We start from the raw sequence: 21,264 nt of genomic DNA, 5'->3' as shown, positions 1-21,264 counted from the left end.
TTTTAAGAGTATGCTTTCATCCATTTTGGAGGTCTGTAAAATTTAGTCTTCATATGTTAGTAGATTGAAAAAGCTTGGCGCCTGTTACTGATTAGAATATTAGAGTATATATGAAGTATCTAACTTTTTCATAAAAAGGCGAGATTTTTTAACTGTAATGCACGATGTTTCAGATTTTTCACTGATAGTAAAGGAAACAGAAATTTAGGTAAATCATATAATTTCTTCCGCAAGGTTTTACTTATCCAAAATTCAGATTTGGGTTCAGATTATCATTGATCATTATAAGCAAAAGAAGCTTAATTGATGTTGATTAGAGCTTCCAATGATGCTGAGTGCTGACACAAAAAAAAAAAAGAGAACCAAAAGCAGCTTTTATTGGTACTCCAGAATATGGTTCAATGAAGCAATTTCCTGTATACTTAGGATACCGATATCACTCAATATTATCATTATTGCTAACTTATTTTCTGTGTGCTTCAGTCAAATCCACTCTTGGAGGCATTCGGTAATGCAAGGACTGTGAGAAATGACAACTCAAGGTCTGTTTACACATTGTTTTTTGGTACCTTTATGTGGTATATTTCGTTGGAAAACAATCTCAACTATGCGTGATATCTTTAAACTGTCCCAACTATCTATGAACTAAGGATGGACCCTAGAATTTAAGCCATTTGACGTTATTGGACCCTAAACATTTGTCATTTGCCTCTCCATGATATCAAATGACTTATCCACCCTTTAACCTTCCTTTCTCCCCCTCTTGCCGCTCCTCTTCCCCTTTCTTCCTTCCTCCATTCCCTTCGTGTCTCTCTCTCCTCCTCTTAACCTCCATTATTACCCAAATTAAATTCTCGCCTCTCAACTCTCACTCAAATAACTACAGTAATATTTAATATATCCTTTGCAAACATCGCCAAATGAACCTCTTCCAATCACTACATAACTCTAATTAACCCTGCAACTGTGGTAAATGCTGCTACATCGTCTGCCATTTGAACCAGTGTGATGTATAATTATACTCCCGAAATTGGAATTTTTTTAGCTAACTAAGGTAAAAGAATTAGAAATTTATTCCGAATTTCTGCTTAGAGGAAGATTGAAATTTGCAATAGTGAAACTTATACTTCAAAAAAAACCTCGAATTTTCGGAAGATCCAAGTTTACGATCTCGTCGAAAAGGCTTAAATTGCTCGCGATCCTTTTCTCTCTCTTCTTGTCAGATTCTGAATATGTGAGAAGTGAATTTCATGATGGAAGTTCAAAATAATCTGATTGGATGAATCTGAAGAGAGGAAAAATATTAATATTTTTTTAATAGTGAAGAGAGTTGTAAATTCTAAACATAATCATAGAAAAATAGAGATAAATCTTCTTTTTGTTTATTTCTTTATCCTTTTCTCTTTTTCCTTCTTTCTTTACCAGTTTATTCAATCGAATCCCTATTTTACGAGATCTGAAGCAAAAGAAAGTTGAAATTTGAATTCGTTGAGGGAAGAATAATGTATGGAAGTGGACAATCGAACCCGCTACTCATGCAATGTTGCTGATTCATTGGGGGGTCTTGATAATGGAGAGAGACGGAAAGAGGAATTGAAGGAGGGAAGGAAGAATGGGAGAGGAAAAGAAAAGAGGAGGGTTGGTTCATTTAAAGTCACGTGGGTGGGCAGATGCAGTTGGTTTATTTCCCAGGGCCGTATGGCGTATTGTGTAAATTGGGTTAAGTAGTTTGGTCTGTCCATCCTTAGTTAAAAATAGTTGAAACAGTTTAAATAGTTGAGATTATTTTATTCAATTTTTCCTATGTGTTGTCTTACTCGATATGTTGTAATCTTTTTGTCTCGTGATTCTAAGCTCATTGATGAGCACTTTTATTTCCTTTTTGATGTAGAGCTACAAGGAGTTAATGGTAATGAGCTTGCACGGAAGTTTGTTTGGTATCTTTTTAGTTTCTACTTTTCTAGTGCTTGACGCCTTGATCTTGTTAATGAATCTTGGTCCTCCCGGGCATTGCATGTATTTTAAAGAACAAGTATCCTTAATATATATCTCTGTACAAGGTGATGAGTTTGATTTAATGGTTGCAACACTATATTTTTTGATTATATGCATGAAAGTCTGAATGTATCCCTTGGCTGTTGAGATAATAAATTTTGGTTATTGGTTTTGAGATGATATGATATTGTTGGGTTTATGTTTGATAATTTGGCCTTGGTAATGTAACTGGCATGGAGAATGTAGACCTTGTGAGTGATTGAACACTAATGCTTAATGAATGATTCAGGACATATTCACTCCGCTTTACTAAAGTAGTTACACTTTGACTTTTCACGCTTGCCAAATTAAGACTTTGATTCATTGACATATTTAATTATACATTTGTAAATTTTTTTAAAAGTTGATATTTTGAATATACATATGAGACGAATCAAACACGATACCACACGACTCTATTTTTTCTTATGTATGAATCAAAATCGTTGGTCAAAGTGGAGAATGTGAATAGTGTCAAAATAAAAAGTCTAGCTATTTTAGCGGAGAATATGGGGAGTATAATACTTGCTATTCACTCTTTACATCAGACTCGAGAGAATATAAATAGAATCATTATGGTTTAAAGTGATGCAGCTGCTGCATTATTGCTGTATGACAGAAGTTGAAAAGTTGGAATGCCTGTTGACAGTGATATAGCATTTTCACTGTATAGTTGTTATAGATTTTTGTAAAACATTGTCAGTGGAGGCTTGAAGGTTTATGTTAGTATGTAAATTTTTAGTTAACAATTAATATACTTTGTTGGTGCTAATTAAGGAATAAAATATGGCTTCTTATAGGATACGATTTCAAAGACAGACTTAACTATTCCCTTCCGTTGATGGTGGGTTTCAGATTATATTATCTGGACTAGGGCTGTGTTACTGCTCATTTTTGTCAATTTTGTTGTAACAACTTTCACGAGTCTCTAGGAGTTTTTCAAATCATGGGTTCACTTTTTGTGACATCATGGTTTGCTATTGAACTAGTTGTTCAATCTATACAAATTCTTTTACAGAATTCCCGCTCATTAGATCTAACCACATATGAAGTTCTACAAGGTTTTTCAGTGTAGTAGGTTTGCATTGTATGAACAACCATCATGCTGATTTTTATATATCAGTTTGTTTCCTAAAAGATGAGGCCATGAGCCCATTCCCTTCTCGTAAACTCAACCTTGATTATTAACTTTTTTAATGAACGGGAGTTTCTAGTTCAGTCTCACCTTAGAAGCAGTAAATCATTGTAAGATACTCCTTTTGCTCTTTATAATCATTACATATCGCTCGGGCACACAAATTAAGACAATGCTAAAAGTAGAGACATGTCCTAGATAAGTGGTCCCCGACACCATGGGAAAAGGAGATATGTGAGGGAAAAAGTACCAAAAATTGGTATATATTTATTAATAGTGAACTTCCATAAAAGGAAATGTAGTCGTTAATAAGAGTAAAGGAAGTATGCCACTTTAAGCAAGAATAGATCTTGTTATGCCATTACTTTGTAATTATTTATGAAGACAGAATTTGTTTCACTTTGGACCCTTGCTGATTGGTTTTTCGTAACATGTAGTAGGCATAAAATATTGCAAATAGATTTGCTAGTCCTCTAAGTAAGTAAGTAACTTCTGTAAAATTGATAAGTAGTTCTTATGTGTTTCCTTTGTTGGTTTGTTATCATGATCTTTTCCGTCAGTTCTCTTAATTAAGGTTGGTCATTCTCCTCTACTGTTTATTGCAGTCGTTTTGGCAAGTTTGTTGAGATCCAGTTTGACATAGACGGTAGAATTTCTGGTGCTGCAATCAGGACCTACCTTCTAGAGAGGTCTCGTGTTGTTCAGATTACCGATCCTGAAAGGAATTATCATTGCTTTTACCAACTTTGCGCATCTAAGGAGGTAACCTTGTGAATTTGGGCTTGGCATTCAATGGTTTATTGCCATTAGGCTTATAACTATTTCTCGATGTTCAATACCATGCTGCTGTGTTTGTTTTGAGCATTGTGTGATTGGCAATAATCTACTATTTCAGTACACTGTGTGTTCAAAGGATTGATGCTTGATTCAATCATTATTTGGCAAGAGTCAAGACAATAATCTACTATTGTAGTGCGGTTTTGTAATGGGATTGATTCTTGATGCAACCATTATCGTTAAGGCGGTAATGTACTATGCTATGCTACTTTTTTAGTGGTATTGATTCTTGATGCAACCATTATCTGGCAATAGATTAGTTGATGGTAGTAGTATCAGTAAGGAGATGTGTGACCGTCATAGTAAAGTTTTTTCAGATATAATTGAAAGGTAAAGCGAGAAGATTTCATGAGACTTTTCTTGAATGCTGAATTTTCTTTTTCCGTCTATTGTGGTATAATGTAGTCGATGATAGTGGAAAGTGGATATGATGATTTGATCCTATTGATGAGCCATTGAGTAGTGCTTGCCTGAGCAAATACTTTTCTTTCTTGTCCTTGTAACTCAATGGCAGGCTCTCTTCATGTTTCAATGGGTGTTAGTCTATTGAGTAGTCGTCTGTAGTAATGTGATTGGAACTCATAGAATTAAATAAGATACTCTAGCCTGTGGCAACTAATCACTTCAACTTGTTTGTTATAATAAATGTCGGATCTTGGAGGGTTTATGGTTCAAATATTGTAAATTGGAACCTAAACTAAGGTATAGTACTCTTATTCCCACGAGAATTAGAGGGTCTCTCTCTAATCTCAATTCGGAGATGCACACAAACCTCGATCTATGTGTTTTGGCTTAGACAAACTGATTTCAATGCACAAGCACTTGAAAATTTAATCAAAATCAACTTTAGCTCTTTAGGAGGCTAGGCGTGTTTTATCTATACTAGTAAGCAAGAGAACCTTGCTCATTAAGTACTATATGACCAATTTACAAGAGAAAGGAAGAATGAAATCTTTCCCTTAAAGCAAGGCCAGAATCTAGTTTGAAATAAGGAATAACTAGATTTAGGAAATATATGCAAATCTTTCCTGAAATCCCACAAAAAACATATGGCATTGAGCAAGAGAGGGTTTCCTTGCTTGCCGCCCACTCCTAGTCCAAAATAGGAAAAATTCTTTCTCTACTTGCCTAATGACAACTCATCTTCTTGCAGCCCAAGGTTCCGATTTTCCTTAGCATATGCCAGATCTTTACATGCTCATCTATTAATCAAAACATCATAACTTTTTTAATTAACTTAGCTCAAACCATGTAAAACCTCTGCAAGTAGAAATTAAACCATGGAAGCAAAACTAAAACAATTAACTACTAAAATCATTAAGATAATTCAAGAAAACTCTAAGAAAGTTTAAAGAGCTTCCTGGAAAACTCTAAAGAGAAGAAATATGTGTCATTTGTAAATCGCATGTGCATCAGTACTTATTTATGACAATATTTCTCTGAGATGAGCTTACAATGACTTGATGTGGAGGCCTGTGGTGGTCTGATTTTCACAACTTTCCATACAATATTTATTGTTTGTTTTAGTATTGATTATCATCGAGAGTTTGTTTACCTTCCTTTCATTTGAAATGGGCTTTGATTTGAAACGAGTTTCAGGAACCTTAACTTAGTGGATCAAAATTCGACCTTTGCTTCTTAGCTGGACCTTCAATTTTTTTGGTCGTCTATCGGCTTTTCAGCATCTCCCTCATTTTTGAGATCCATCAATGTTCTTATTCTGACATATTATATGGCTAGAGAAATGCTTTATTATCTTTCTTTGGCTTCGCTCTAATAAGAGTGGTTTCGAGGATTGGGAAATTGATTGTAGGGGATTGTTTTAGATTGCTCAGGAGTACCAAAGCATGAAGATATAAGTTTTCTTAGCTACCTTATTTGGAATTATCTCTCATTGCTGAATGTGCTGGTACCTTATTTCAAATTGTCTAAGTGTCTTTCTCAAATTCTCTTACTTTCCCATAAAAAGATCTTGTTTTGGTTGTTTATTGTCAAAGGACCAACTCAACCAAAGGTTTAAGCTAATGGTTAAATCCCCAAAATTGATCTTTATATTCTATCATGCTCACATGAGAGCACGTTTGGCTTAAAATATTGATGCAACATAGACCCCCTTATACCCAGCGCTAAAATTTTCACTTTGGAAGGGAGTGGATGGGGTTTGAACCCGTGACCTTCTTGTCACGCTAACTCCTATACCATGTCAAAAGTCAAATTTCAACCAAAAGCTTGAGCTAATGGTTGAAGCCAAAAGATTCTGTACTCTATCATTTGTGATTTCCTTTTTCTTTAAACTCTCTAGTTTTATTATTTGTGTGTGACAGTGAACATATTAGATCTATGTTAGCTATTTATGTATATATTTCTCTTGATGATGTTCATATGCGTTTGGTTGATGAAGTATTTGTTTGGTCAAGACTAAGGAAGGCATATTCTGCTGGCATCCCTGAATCTGAACTTATGATTGCATTTGTATTTGCCTCAAAGTCTGTTTTGTTGCATTGGGTTTTCATTCTTTCTTCTTAAATAGTATAAGCATTTGGGTTGTGAATAGTATAAGCATTTGGGTTAACCTGTAACCAGGAATCTGAAAAGTACAAGCTAGAACATCCAAGCCAATTCCACTACTTAAATCAAAGCAATGTCTACGAACTAGATGGAGTCAGCAATAGAGACGAATACCTGAAAACACGAAGGGCAATGACCATTGTTGGCATAAGCGACGATGAACAGGTTAAGATGGTTACTTGCATGCATCTTCATTTTGATTTCTAGTTTTCTTGATAATCTACTTTATTGACAGGAGGCAATATTTCGTGTATTGGCTGCTATTCTCCATTTGGGTAATGTGGAATTTTCTCCTGGTAAAGAATATGACTCCTCAAAGATAAAGGATCCGACATCTAGCTTCCATCTTCAGATGGCTGCCGATCTTTTAGAGTAAGTCGTGAACTATAATTATTTTTTCAGTGCTTTAGTTTCTAATAGCTATTATGAATGCATTGCATATTTAGCGTTTTAGTTGATTGCATTCTGTAACTACTGTTTATTATAGGTGTGATTATGATCTTTTGCTCTCGTCGCTATGTACACGATCCATTCAAACTCGTGAAGGCACCATTGTCAAAGCTTTGGATTGCAGCGCTGCTTTTGCTAGCCGTGATGCTTTGGCTAAGACTGTTTATTCTCGGTTATTTGATTGGTATGCTTTCCATAATAAAGTAGTTTCAAAAAGATGTTATGTGGGAAATACATCGGTACTTACATGTAATACATCATTTCAGGCTTGTTGAGAAGATTAATAGATCTATCGGGCAAGATGCAAATTCTAGCATACAAATTGGTCTCTTGGACATATATGGCTTTGAGTGCTTTAAGCATAACAGGTAGTTCCGTAGCAGAGGCTAGTATGGTCTTTTTTCTAAAGAATAATGTCGTACTTTTCTTAGTCTGTTTGTCTTTGTCTCTTAGCACGTATAGTTAATTGAAAGTAATATTTCTTTTCTTTTCTTTTCTTATATCTGAAAGCATATGTGGTATTGATGTCAAATTTGCGATACATGCAGCTTCATTCTTAATAGGTACCACCTCCATTTGAAAATGCAGGGTACATGAAGAAAATAGCACATAGATTGAGAATCTCGTATAGTTAGAAATAAAGAAGGTTAATTGACTACTAGTTATTCTAGACACTTAATTGTATTCCCCTAATATATTCCCTGATGATTGGACTCTGCAAGTCATCTAAATGGTGCGAATGTGAAAATGGCCTCAAGTATCCCCTAAATTATACACACAATAAAGCCAAAACCTCTTATAGCCCATAGTCAATCTTAATTATCCCTAAATGGTTTGATTATAAACCTAAGCCCGCGTATTCAATAAATCTACATTAGCAGTAAAGGATTTGATTGATAACTGCGCGCGTGTGCAGGTGCTCTGTAGACTCGAGATGCCACGGACAGTGGGCATGTTTTTTGTGCTCTGCCCATGGTCATGACCTTCCTCGAATCACTTGTCTCTTTTTTAACCCAATGTTCTCATTTGCCAGTTAATAAGGGTCGACCCCCTCATCATTTTCACAGTTATTATTGAGAAATACTGAAATACCCTAGTTCTCTTCAAGCATTCTGAACTTCTATCATAAATATGTCCCATTTATTCACCATACTTCCTTGAGGCAATGTAGAGATTCTTTTTGAGGATCTGAGGTACTACCCTGTGACCTAGAGAACAAAGGTATAATTTTTGTTGATCGATTTCTTTCTGTATCTTACTTAAAGAAAACCCTGTCTCTATTTCATTCTCTTCTTGATTGCTTTTTTATTCGTACTAGTAACATCTTTCCACAATTTAGAGCTAAATTGCCCATCTCTTGTATGTTCTTAATCTCTTGGATATTTCGTGCCACCTTTATAATTGTTAAACAAGATTTGAAATACGTGTCCTCATGTTTATTAAGATCACTTGGACGAACGGATTATGATCCTTGGTATATGATGGCTAAAACTTACCAGCCTTTATTAGTTTTTCTTAAAAATTCTCTTTAAGCAACTCTTGCTTTTAGGGTGTTTATATGGTTTATTTGTTTATGTGAATTACAAAAGATACGTTATGTCGAATCAAGTATTGGTCAATGGGGACGGATTTGGGCTCTTGGCCTAATACATATTCTCATCTCCGAACTCCTTTTGGTTCAAGATCAATGGAATTTGCATATGGTTTCCTGCCAACTAGGTTATTTGTGTGCTCTGTCAGAGGTCCTTAATAGTCCCTTTTATGTTTCTAATAGTGGTGTCTCTTTGCACTTGCTTAGATAATTTGTGCTTTGCATCTACAGTTTTGAGCAGTTCTGTATCAACTTTGCAAATGAGAAGCTCCAGCAACACTTTAATGAGGTCTGCAGTGCTGCTAAACTGATCTCCATTCTGTTGATGAAGGGCCATTTGACATTTAAGGATCTAACTTCTTCTCTCTTTCCAGCATGTATTTAAAATGGAGCAGGAAGAGTATAATAGAGAAGAGATCAATTGGAGCTACATTGAATTTGTTGACAATCAGGATGTTCTTGACCTAATCGAAAAGGTGCAATTTCTTTTCCTTGCTGAAATATTACATATGCTTTTATGGGTCTTAATTATCCTTACACTTACAAAGTTTTGTAGTTTTTACCCTGCCATATGATGTTATGATCTTATCTGTAACTTGAAAAGGCGGACAATAGTAAACTAAAACAGCCCTTCACAAGTTTTTAGACAATCTCTAATTACTGCCTCCGTTCGAAATTACTTGCAACAAATGAAGTTTTGCACTTCCATACACTCCCTTTTCACCATCTAATATGAGCTATATGTAAGGTTAAACATAGTCATGTAGGATCTTGTTTGATTTGTCTCAATTGTATACTTTCAAAATATCAACATTTTATAATTTTTACTTATAGACAATAGAAGATGTCAATGTTTAAAATTGTGCATTGGGTGGCGTGAATATCCTGGCGTTGCAAGTAAATAGGAATGGAGGTAGTTTATAGAAAGCTTGCCTTTCCCAGGCTTGAGGACTGAACCTGCATGTTTTAGATAGTCTCTTTGGTGCTTGGAACTTTATTTTGTCTAAGAATAGGATTCTTAGTGAAGTATCGGTCTACGGACACTGATCTGCTTCATTTGTTTATAATATATCATATTCGTATTTTGCAGAAACCAATTGGGATCATTGCTCTTCTGGATGAAGCTTGGTACAGTTGAAGTTTCTTGCTGTTTATGGGTGTGCATTGTCTAATGAAGTTATGTTCATATTTTCATCCTTTCCCCGGTTGTGCTTCAAATGCAGTATGTTTCCAAAATCAACACATGAGACATTTACCACCAAGCTATTCCAACATTTCCCCTCACACCCAAGGTTGGAGAAGGCTAAGTTCTCACGTACAGATTTTACCGTCTCGCATTATGCTGGGAAGGTATGTCGAATACTCTTAGTGTATAGACTATAGACTTCTTATGTTCTTTTCATCTGTGTTTTTCTCTTTTATTTCTGCTTACTGCTACATTTATCTTACCTCTCTCCATTATCTGGTTCTTTGTAGGTTAATTATCAAACTGAAAAATTTCTTGATAAAAACCGTGATTATGTTGTTGTGGAGCATTGTCACGTTTTATCCTCCTCCAAGTGCTCGTTAATTGCTGGTCTTTTTCCTGCAATTTCCGAGGAGCCATCACGTTCATCATACAAGTTTTCTTCTGTATCCTCCAGATTTAAGGTATGGTGATTTAAAAACATTTTTCAAATGGATTAAGCAATTCTGACAGTTCTGTCTGCTTGAAGTATGGTTTTTCGAAATATATATTTGCTGGAACCCTTAGCTATCAGTATCTTAAGTTGGTATTGTGATAATATGTCATTATGTGCTGTTTGCATAGGCTTCTAAAATCTTGTAATGCTCATGTAATGCATTTTTTGGTGAATGAGCTATACAAGCAGTGTCACATAATTCACAGATCTCCCCGGAACGCATAATAACAGGATTCACTTCGTGGAGTTCTGGATTCAGGGAGGAGTGCCCTTTCTGGTGAATTGCAAATTGGGACGCTCGAACCAATTTGCAAGGGTACTCAAGAAGTCTGTGACACTGTATACGAGTATACTCTTCTAGTATATTATTGCTTCCATGCTTTATCTTATTGTTTACAACCTGTTGTATTATTATAAACAGTTTTGGAAAGCAATATTATTTTTTATTGATCCCAAAAACAATATTCTTTTTAGTCCCAAAATAATTGGGTTCAGCTACATGAATCGTCATAAGAAATCATTTCTGCGACAAATGAAACAATAAGTATAAAAGATTAAGAGTTTAAAAAAAGAAAAAAAGAGAGAAAAAGTGCGAGGAGTAAGAGAAGAGAAAACAACATAAGGAACCAAAAAACTGAATGAGGCAAGAGAAAAGTAAGAGAAGAGAAAACAACATAAGGAACCAAAAAACTGAATGAGGCAAGAGAAAACCAAAATACTGGGATATAAAATAATAGTTTCAGAAAGTCCACATTCTTTATTCTATAGTACATAACCTTTTGTATTAATGAAACAATATATGAAGATGCATGGTGGATCTGACCACGCAATCAGACAAGATAAATTAATGAATTTTTGGAAGTAGTATGGGAAACTAGCCATTTCAAAGCACTTTAATTAAGCTAGGGAAATAATAAGAGATTTCTGATGTATTTAAAACAGATTGTTTTGTTGGAATTTTCCAACTTTGGTTTAGACAAGAATATTGTTATCTTTGTAAATTATTGCTGTCTGAACTGTGAGCAAATGATGAGCCTTTTTCAATTTTCCTTCTGAATGTAGACAAGATGAACAGATCTTCTCTGACATTGTCTTTTTTGATTCAAATCTTTGCCTGATTATCCAACTAAGCTTTTCAAATGTTAATTTCTTCTTTTTTATTGTGTGTAGCAACAACTTCAAGCACTGATGGAGACCCTTAATCGTACAGAACCTCACTATATTCGTTGTATCAAGCCAAACTCCTTGAATCGGCCTCATATATTTGAGAATCAGAGTATCTTACACCAATTGCGTTGTGGGGTTAGTCTCAAGAAGCCTGCTTACTGCTTTACTGATGATGTTATGTGCCAAAAAAAGAACAGAAAGGGAAACCCTATTTGAATGTTGGTGCTTACAAGCTGCTCTGTAGTTTTAATATTTAGTTCTGGATTTCTCTAGTGCAATGTGTTTCTGTCTGATGTTATATCAAGTTCTAATGCACCCTGATATTTCTGCCTTTTTATTCCTTATCTAACCCCAGGAAGTATTCAATTATACGGGCATTTCACATAGCCAAATACAGTGTTTTGATCTATCTTGATGTTAATATCTCATGCTTATTTGGTGGGTGCTCATCTGATTTGCGATTGCTCGTCTTAGCTTCTAGCATGCTGGCTGTTTAGTGACTAAGTTCCGTTGACTAATTTATAATGAAAAGGTTGCTGACAAGTGACAAGTGAAATTCACCAAATAATTTGACTTACGCCACTCACAAATTGGAAGTTGCAAGTTCTTCAGCAAAAATGTCTCTTTGTCTGCCATAAGAAGAGGACCTTTTTTTCCGCCATTGTAAATCAATATACTAACTAAATGCTCCCTCTATCTCTTAAAAGCGTCGTTGGTGATTATATATTAACAAGAGAATAAGTTGAGATTTGGGACCCAATCCATGAGAAGGAAATGGAGAATTTAATTGTGACAGAGTAAAATGGAAAAATGGGCATTCTTAAGGGACAGAGGGAGCAAAATCATGGTTCTCTGTTTTTTAGAGGATGAACTTTGTTCTTGAATCTCTCAAATTATACTAATAAAAAGTTCTAAAAAGAATATGAATGCCATTAATGTAATTCGAACAAGATTTAATTGATATAGTGATCCAATATTGTAATATAATTTTTAGTAAATAAGTTTCCAAAGATTGGGCATATAAGGCAACTAACAAGGGATTATGAGTGAGGTTTTAAATGATCTCAGCAGTAGAGGAGGAAGAAGATGTTGGCCTTTCCAAGAATTATCTTCTTAATGTCTAGAAATTGGAAGGTGTAAGGCCATGTGCGGCTAGAGATTCTGAGTACTCAACATGGGTATCAATGTGCAATGAAGAGTCCATGTAGGTAGAATAGTTTGATTATGTTACTTTTTAAGTGTCAACTTACGCTGATACAAATATCTTCTTTACTTTCTAAGATTTGTTCTAAACATTAGTTAGAGAATAAAAAATTATAGAAGACAGCCGGTACTTCACTTATACCAAAATTTTGTCCCTTTTCTATTGTGTTGAAACGCTAGCATTGATGCCACCAATCTTGTTTAGTGTTTTGTCACTATGAACGTTCTCATGATAGAATTGTATCAGTATGAGTATTATGGCAACATACATATCTAGAGGACTAGGAGTCCCTTGTGCCCACATGAAAAGGATGGAATAGTTCGAGTAAGATGCTAATAGAAGAAAAGCTCCTGAAATATCTGAGGGAAACTCGCAAGTGATACCAATTACCCCCTGGAGGCTTCTTTTTCCAGTATCATAACATGATTAGGCCCCTCTCAGAAGGCTTCCTCGTATTCGGAGTTTGAGCTTTTGAGGGGTCAGCTATATGCAGCCTTATGTTTAGGATTATGGTGGCTCTATATTTGTCAGAACTTATGTGAATGGGAATCAGAGTAACAAAATGACAGTCTCTCTGTTTATTTTGCTCTGAATTGGGATAATGTTGTAATAACTGAGAATCTATTGTTCTTTGCTCAAATAAAGTAACTTTTCTCTAGATAAGTCATTTTACTTTAAATACTCTGTTTTACCATATTCACCTTTCTATTATGCTGTCTTTACTTGTAATTGGGGAAAGCTTAGTGATGTGGCTTATATTTCAATTCGGAATTCACTGAAGTTTGTATTATGGACCTGTTTGCATTCTGCGCATAGATCATGTTTGAATTTGGTTAATGCATGAATTTTCTGCAGGGAGTTTTGGAGGCCGTGCGTATAAGTCTAGCTGGTTATCCCACCCGAAGAACTTATGCCGAGTTTGTGGATCGCTTTGGACTTCTAGTGCCAGAAGTTATTTACGGAAGGTTGTGACCAGAACTTTTAAAAAAAACTTGCAGTCTCCCAAAATGAATGTGCTGCTTCGCGATTTGTGAATTCTTGAATCATTGGTCTATGGTAGAATTATTCTTCCCAAAGTCACCTTATCTTTGTAGCAAAGAGTTGGTGAAATATGAAGCTTACTCCACCTAATGATTACTGAGTATTGAGTATTGGGACTGGGGTTACCACCCTCCAACTATACTTGGACAGTTGCATGTTGCTGTTTTTTTATGAAATTCGTTTATAAACCCTCGGTTCCCAAAAAAACGACAAGAGTGATCAGGGTAAAACATAAATGGAAAGTTAAATTAATTTTCTAGGAAGATGAGGCATGATTCAGGTACAAAACAAATTGCTTTAGAACATTTGAATGGTATGGGTTTCTGTTGACATGATGTGGAGAGTGTGGCGGGAACATTATCTGGCTATCCCTGTTCTTGCAAAACAAGATACTTCCTTTTTATCCCTTCGGAAATTAACTGGCCATATTGCTGCAAGTCCTATAAGGTTGGGGGAGATGAAGGGATCCTATCCCTCAAGAAAACCTGCCTAATAAGAAACTATCAAAGTATCCCAACTTGGTGGTTCAATGAGAATCAAACACCCAACGTCCTGGTTTCGAGATGGGAGCTATATCATTGAGCTCCCATTTGATTCTCAAGACATGTAATTTCCATGATAACAATAATCATAGTATGCTAAGGTGCAAGCCTTTTTGCTTGTAATTGCTATGATTCGTTGCGGGTGTTCGGTGTTGGATGTTTGATTAAGCTCTTGCTGCGGGTTGGCCTCGGAGTTCATCCATGCATGAAAGAAGGTCTAGGCTCGATTTGGCTCGTGATGATTAAAGTTGGCCACTGGTCCAAGGAGATTTGAGCCCTGTGGACAACCTGGTATCCGGGTCACTTTGGCCATGCTTTGTCTCGCCCTAGTGAAAATTCGGCCTAGATCAGTTGAACTAGTGGGTGAATCATGGGTCTAGAATCTCACCTCCAACCCGGATTGACCCAGCCTAGTCTAATCCATTCCAATTTACCAAGGCCAAAAACCCACCTGGACCAACCCTGTTTGTCCACCTAGGTCCTAGACTAGCCCACTTTTATAGCTAACAGTGCGCCTCCTGGGTCTGGTTTCACCAATCGACTGCCACAATCACCCATTTTTCCAGGCGAATTGTGTGGATAAGGATTAAATGAGGTTATGACAGTGCATTCCATGACTTTTGTGCTCTGAAAGAAGTTGGAGGACTATTGAAAGCCAAGTGGAACATATGTTTATAGTTGACTTTTATACAGGGATGGGTGACTTTTAATGGTTATTAAGGCGAGTCTTGTTGAGATACAGTGTCAATTGAGTCATTTTTTTTATGACAAGTTAAGCCCTATTAAAATAACAACCCATACTTAGGTCTTATAGTGAACATTCCCAGTTGAGACCTATAAAAGAGAATGGCCTATAGTTGGGACCCCTAGTGTCATTTTGCCTATAATATCGTATACTGCTAATCCTATTTGGATTCCATTGTTTTGATAGGAAAAACTTATGCTGTAATGTCAACCACAATGAATGATTGTTGCTCAGTTCTGTATTCTTCATACTTGTTTGAAGTAAGACTGTAAGGTTGGGTGAATTGGAGGGGAAACTAGAGAGCAAGCTGTAGATTGTAATCATGATGGAACCTTAACGTGGTTGCTGTCGATTCTTTCATTCCGATAGGTCCACCCGGGATGTTTCTTTGCTGGTATTTCTAGTGTGATTGGAATAATGTTTTCTCTCTAACTTTATAGATGACTTCCAAGGTGGAGCGCTATATGTCTAAATCTTCATCTTGAGATGATTGTGGTATTTTTTTTTTTTAATGAAAAAGTGAGTCGTGGAAAAAGTAAGCACCATGAACATGGAGAAACAGGCCTCCTTCTGCTAAAACAACAATCATTCTATAATACTTTGGAAAATGCTGTAAATCAACTGCACAAATAGGTGCACCAAATATGATGCAGATTTTTGTTATTTTAGGAAAAGAAATTGAATAATTCATTGTTGTTATCATGTTATATGAAAGATTGTCTAGAATGGTAAGCTGGCTTTGTCTCACTACTTTTTGCTTTCTTCTGATTTTTTTTTGTTTCTCCTTTTCTTATCAGGTGGTCTCTTAGGGGGTCTCCTTTTTTAATTGGGGTTTGGGTTTCTTTGGGGGGGAAATGAGGGGGGGGGGGGGGTCTGGTGGAGTCTAGAATTTAGCATGACTTTTTGGTTTCCTTGTTTTTATCATGGTGAGGTACAGCCAATTCATTGCTCGTGCTCCTACTAATATAGAGAACTAATAGAAAATGCTGAAATTTGAATATATGCATGTAAATAATGTGGTTTTGAAGACTGCATCTTTACTTTCTTTGCTAAACTTGAATGTGGCCGAAAGCAAGTCGCGTAAAGTGAGTGATCTAGTTGAGACGAAGTTGCCTAGTATGCAGTATAAATACGGGTTTGGGAATGCAATCCACTACCTAATCCTGTTAATTAAGCTTCAAACTTCAAAGTATACCACCTTGCATGTAACAGTTTGCTTGTTTTGGTTCTCAATTTACCCGGAGGTGTTAGTGAGTCAGGCAAGACTGGTTCAGGCCGATAAGGGTATGGGGCAGGAGTGCAGGACCAATACGAGCTGAGGGGACTTCAAAACGTTAAAGAAGTAGAAAAAAAATTTACCTTCTATTTTGTAGTTCTATCTATAGAGAACTTTATTTTGACTTTTGCAACAGGAAAAGTGTTTTTGGCATTTTTTGTTTTGTTTCCCGTTACATATATTATATTTCGTATACCTGATATTCATCATTTAGAGGGGCGATTCTTGCTTTTTACTCTGCTTGCAGGGGTGCTGACGTTTTTCCTTTAAACATGTGCAGTTATGATGAGAAGACCATAGCCCTCAAAATCTTGCAGAAGCTGAAGCTTGAAAATTTCCAAGTAAGTTGTTTGTATGTGTCTATGCATATTACTTGAAAATCTATCCCACATACCCCAATAAAAATTTTCCCCCTTGAGTGACTATGCTTGCAGTTACAGGTGATTGTGTGCTGTCCAATTAGCAGGATGCTTTGCACACTAGGGTCTTTTTGTATCTATAGTAGCGAAATAGGCTGGTTTTAGACGTCTTTTTTATTCAAATCACAATAGTATCATTATATCACGATGCAGAGAATAATATAAAATATAATACGCCCTCCATTTCTGACAAATTTACTCATTTGTCATTTCTCTCTTTTCACAAGAACCAAGGATATAGGGGAGAAGTTGGTGGGAGAAATGGAAAAGGTGGGTTATGGAGAGAGAAACAATTATGAAGTAAGGAAATTTTGAGTAATAAAGAAAAAGGTAATGATGGGCCTCATGTCTTAAAATAGAAAATGAAGTGATGTAAAACGTATATAATTGATTGGCAAAGAATTTTTTAGCTGCTTATTTCTTTTGGTTGGGTATCACTTTTTAGAATTTATATTGGTTTTAGAGAAGTTTTTTCATTCACTGGATTGTTTCTTTTTTGCTGAATTTTATTTGTCAGGAACTCTGAATACTCTGGTTTGTATCTGATATTATGTATATCAATGATAATTTTTCCTTTATAAGAAAAGGAACCTTACAGTATCAGAAAGAAAAGTACTTGAATCACAGAAAATAAGAGCTTATAATTCTCGTAAATCAGATTAACTACCTTAGGAGTTTATTTCACTTTTTATCTGGCGGAACATCTTTCATCTACCTTAGGAGTTAGTTTCACTTTTTATCTGGCGCAACATCTCTCATCCTCCTTTTCTTTTTCCTTTTCCTTTCTCTTGTTTTGCAGGTAATTAAATTTGCAGTGTATTTATTAGTTTAAGATGTGTGATGTTGTAAGTAAGGATTCACTTATTTTTTTCCTATGACAGTTAGGAAAGTCAAAAGTTTTCCTTCGAGCTGGTCAGATTGGTGTACTAGATGCTCGAAGGACTGAGGTTCTGGATTCGGCTGCTAGGCTTGTACAGGGTCGTTTTAAAACATACATAGCGCGCAGGGATTATATCTCATCTCGAGCTGCGGCAATTTCTGTCCAATCATATTGCAGAGGTTATTTCATATCTTGTATTTTGCTCTTGCAAGCATGATGTATGTGTGTGACTACAATGCATTGTCGTTCATTGATTTAGCGACATGATGTGTTCAAAGCTCCAATGTAACGGGGTTGTAGCGATCATTTTGTTGTTGAGCCACAGCTGGTTACACCTTTTATGTTTGATGGTTAATTAATGTTCGTTCTTTGAATATTGGAAGCATTTTCAATTATAATACTGCGACTTGAACTGCCTCAGGATTTCTTTACATTAATTTGCACTCTATTTTTAATGCTTTGGACCCTTCATGCTTCTTTATTGACTATGGCACATGATTACCCGTATGTCTGGTTTTGTATATCTACACTTTAGCTTTCTGGCTTAGATACTTGTGTTTCCATCTTTCTGTAGGTTGTCTAGCTAGAAGAATGTATGCTGAGAAAAGGGAGGCAGTTGCTGCTATCTTTTTGCAGAAATACGTGCGTGGATGGCTATCAAGAACTGCCTACATGCAGCTGTACAGCTCAGCTATTATTCTTCAATCTTGCGTACGTGGGTTCTCAGCTCGACAAAGATATATGTCTAGCAAGGAACATAGAGCTGCCACCCTCATTCAGGTAGCTTCTTTTCAAATCATGAGCTATTTCTTGTTATTCATATTATTCCGCTTTAGGATCTTAGATTGGCTAGTATTGTAGAGCTGGCACCCTTATAAGAGGTGTTGAATTATTTGTGCTTGTTTTTTCTCATTCCTTCTTTTCATAAAATGTTAGAGCTGGTTCCCTTATAGAGCAATCCCTCAATCATCTGGCAACCCCAGATGACTTTTGGCCCCAATCTCCGGCTCCGGCCTGTCCACTCTTCTCCTTCGCATATTACATCGTAGATTAATTAGAAAATTAGGAGTCCAATATTGTTTAATATGACCAGAAGTTTTCCTCTGCCTCCATCCATTTCCTGCCTAGTGGTAGTAATTTTCCTCACCTGGTTATCACACAAAACCAGTCCCTAAATGACATCAACTAATTTGCTAGGCTGCACGATTGAAACTCTCAAACTTTGGGCATTATTTTTCTACAGATATGTATATTAAAAGGAATACTAGTCTACTACATCTAGAAGCATCACCTGTAGAGTACTAATACCTTCCATCTTAGTGATTTGTTACTTGTTCCCTTTCCGTAGTTCTTTTTTTTTTTTTTCAATTATGCCTTCCTCACGAGGGAGATAATATATAGGACAATATTTCATTATCATTTTGGTGTTGTCTGTGGTTTAGAAATGTAGTGGGCTAGTGGCTTCTTTATAACAATACTAGTCCTATATGCAAGATGCGTGCGAAAACAAACAAATCCAACGATATAATTTTACGAAAAATTATTCATAAAGTTCATTGTATATTTTTCTTCTGTTTTTTGAAAGCCAATAAATCAAGGATGATGTAAATATTTTGTTAATTGAGAATATAGTGGTAAAAGATGGTGAATTTGTATATTGCTCCCTCCATTTCAAAATGTAAGGCACGATGTTCGAGGTCGAACTTTGACCATTAATTACTCTCAATATATGTTGATAGAAAATTTTAAAAAATAATGTTATTATAGTATTTTTCAAGACGAATCCAATGGTATAATTTTTGTAATTTTTATTTATCGTATTTGAGAGATATTTGTGGTCAAAGAAAATTTTCGTAAAGCGTGAATGCCTTATATTTTGAAACAGAGGGAGTATTACTTAAGGGTAAAAAAGGATTTACCATTTTTGGTGTCCCCCTACTCTTTCCTTATATAATAGAGATAATGCTTGGATGGCTTGAGATAGGCAAAACTTGTTCATCTCTGAAGATGGCTGTCTCATCCCTCATCCTCGTCTCTTTGCAAATGGAGATAACGATACTCACTACTCAGCATGTATTCAAGCTAAACGAACGGATTATCTTATCTATAAGATCAGGAAAAGACATATGATGCTCATCATGAAGCACGTGGTTACAAACACACAATAAGGAGATCAAAAAGCTGGAAAAAGATAGGGTCACCCCAAGGGTTGCCAACTCTCATACGAGAGATACAGAGGAAATAATATTATATTCAGTATTTTATCAAAATTACTACATTCATTACTCTTTGTCTCTGTGTCTTTCATGAGAATTGCCAATGCTTTGGGTTCTCCGAACTTTCTCCAGAAAAGGGTCATTAGCAGAATTTAATTCCCCTTATATTGTTGGTTGGTTTTGGTTATGATCTAGCCTTTTGGTGGTCAGGTAGATTCTTACTAGCATAAAAGACCAAGTCCAAGTCCAATATCTTTATTTATTATTAAGACTGTTTGAGAGAGAGGTAAATGTGGGTGTTATGATGCTCAGAATCGTATAAGGGTGTCAGACTTGAGAATGTATCTGTAACATGAAATATGCTAAATCTAAGGACACGAGGACATGGACATTTTAGGATGCGTTCTCGTCAACTTAAAGAAATAAATTTAAGGTTTAATTTCTTCAGCTAAGTTTCAAAAGTTTCCAATAAGGTCTAATAACTTATAAAACAAGCTTAATAAATTGCAATAAGTTTCAGTGAGCTCATAATTTTATAGAATTAGCTTAATAAGTTGCTATAAGAGAACGCACCTTGGATGACTTGGGGAACATTCAAGATCATTTATATTTTTGCAACCCCACTTTTTTTTTTTTTTTTTTTTATTTTTTATTTTTTTTTTGTTTATGAAACTGATATTGATATTTCATCAAATTGGAAAAGAAATTGAGATTTCTAGGGAAAATGATTATGGGGAATGGCGGATTTGTTTTCTTTTTATTTCTTGAATGTGTTCATTTTCTTCAAACGATGGTGGCAAAGTGTTAAGAGTTCCAGAGTTGGGGTATTATTCAGATTGCTTGTGGCCTTGGAAAAGGTGGTGATACTTAGTGTTGAATCTGCCCTGTAATGTCTTTATGATGCTTCAGATAATGTGGATTTAGGTATTGTTTGTAGATCCAATCGTGCCAGAAAAGTTTAGTAAGTTACTGAAGCGATATTCTTGTGTGTCTATATGAATCCCTTGTAGGCACGATGGAGGGTGTTCAAGGTTCAATCAGCTTTCCGTCAACATCAGAAATCAATTGTTGTCGTACAGAGTCTTTGGAGGCGTAAGATAGCAAGACAATTGCTAAAACAGCTTAAGCAAGTATGTGTGACTGCTTTTCAATTGTTTTGTCATTAGATATCTTTTTTTTTTATTGGCTATTTTTTTTGTTTACATGGTAATTGTGTATCCCCACGGACATTAATTTCATCATGACCTGACAGCTAACAAGTTCTATTGAACTTTGAATAGTTGATGAATTCTATATAGTGATTTTTTTCCCCTTTTTATTGTGGTTATGTACGAACTTGCTCAAGATGGCAACATAGTGGGTGGAGAAGTCTTGGCGAATCAATTGAGGCAAAATCTTTCTTTTCACGTTATTAACATTTTGAGTAGGAAGAACTGTGAGTAAAGCGTGTGAGGTTGCTTTTTTGTTGTTATGTAGA

The 21,264-nt window shown here is 35.7% G+C and overlaps 1 protein-coding gene across 4 annotated transcripts in view; it reads left to right on the top strand.

Annotated features, from left to right (window-relative positions):
- Positions 1 to 21,264, top strand: part of LOC104886548 (myosin-15) — a 51,321-nt gene that overhangs the window by 15,156 nt on the left and 14,901 nt on the right. For all 4 annotated transcript variants that reach the window (XM_057392622.1, XM_057392623.1, XM_057392624.1 and 1 more), the window contains 17 exons: positions 484 to 542; positions 3,775 to 3,931; positions 6,590 to 6,739; positions 6,810 to 6,946; positions 7,062 to 7,208; positions 7,291 to 7,392; positions 8,847 to 8,904; positions 8,990 to 9,091; positions 9,706 to 9,743; positions 9,839 to 9,965; positions 10,092 to 10,265; positions 11,468 to 11,599; positions 13,524 to 13,633; positions 16,553 to 16,613; positions 17,573 to 17,750; positions 18,146 to 18,351; positions 20,798 to 20,917. In XM_057392622.1, coding sequence (XP_057248605.1) covers positions 484 to 542; positions 3,775 to 3,931; positions 6,590 to 6,739; positions 6,810 to 6,946; positions 7,062 to 7,208; positions 7,291 to 7,392; positions 8,847 to 8,904; positions 8,990 to 9,091; positions 9,706 to 9,743; positions 9,839 to 9,965; positions 10,092 to 10,265; positions 11,468 to 11,599; positions 13,524 to 13,633; positions 16,553 to 16,613; positions 17,573 to 17,750; positions 18,146 to 18,351; positions 20,798 to 20,917 — 2,058 coding nt within the window. The remainder of the gene's footprint in view (positions 1 to 483; positions 543 to 3,774; positions 3,932 to 6,589; positions 6,740 to 6,809; positions 6,947 to 7,061; positions 7,209 to 7,290; positions 7,393 to 8,846; positions 8,905 to 8,989; positions 9,092 to 9,705; positions 9,744 to 9,838; positions 9,966 to 10,091; positions 10,266 to 11,467; positions 11,600 to 13,523; positions 13,634 to 16,552; positions 16,614 to 17,572; positions 17,751 to 18,145; positions 18,352 to 20,797; positions 20,918 to 21,264) is intronic.

The sequence above is a fragment of the Beta vulgaris genome, chromosome 2, assembly GCF_026745355.1.
Source record: "Beta vulgaris subsp. vulgaris cultivar EL10 chromosome 2, EL10.2, whole genome shotgun sequence".
In the NCBI taxonomy this organism is placed as follows: Eukaryota; Viridiplantae; Streptophyta; class Magnoliopsida; order Caryophyllales; family Amaranthaceae; genus Beta; species Beta vulgaris.
Note: the sequence above shows the minus strand (reverse complement) of the source record. Positions and strands in the feature narration are given on the sequence as shown.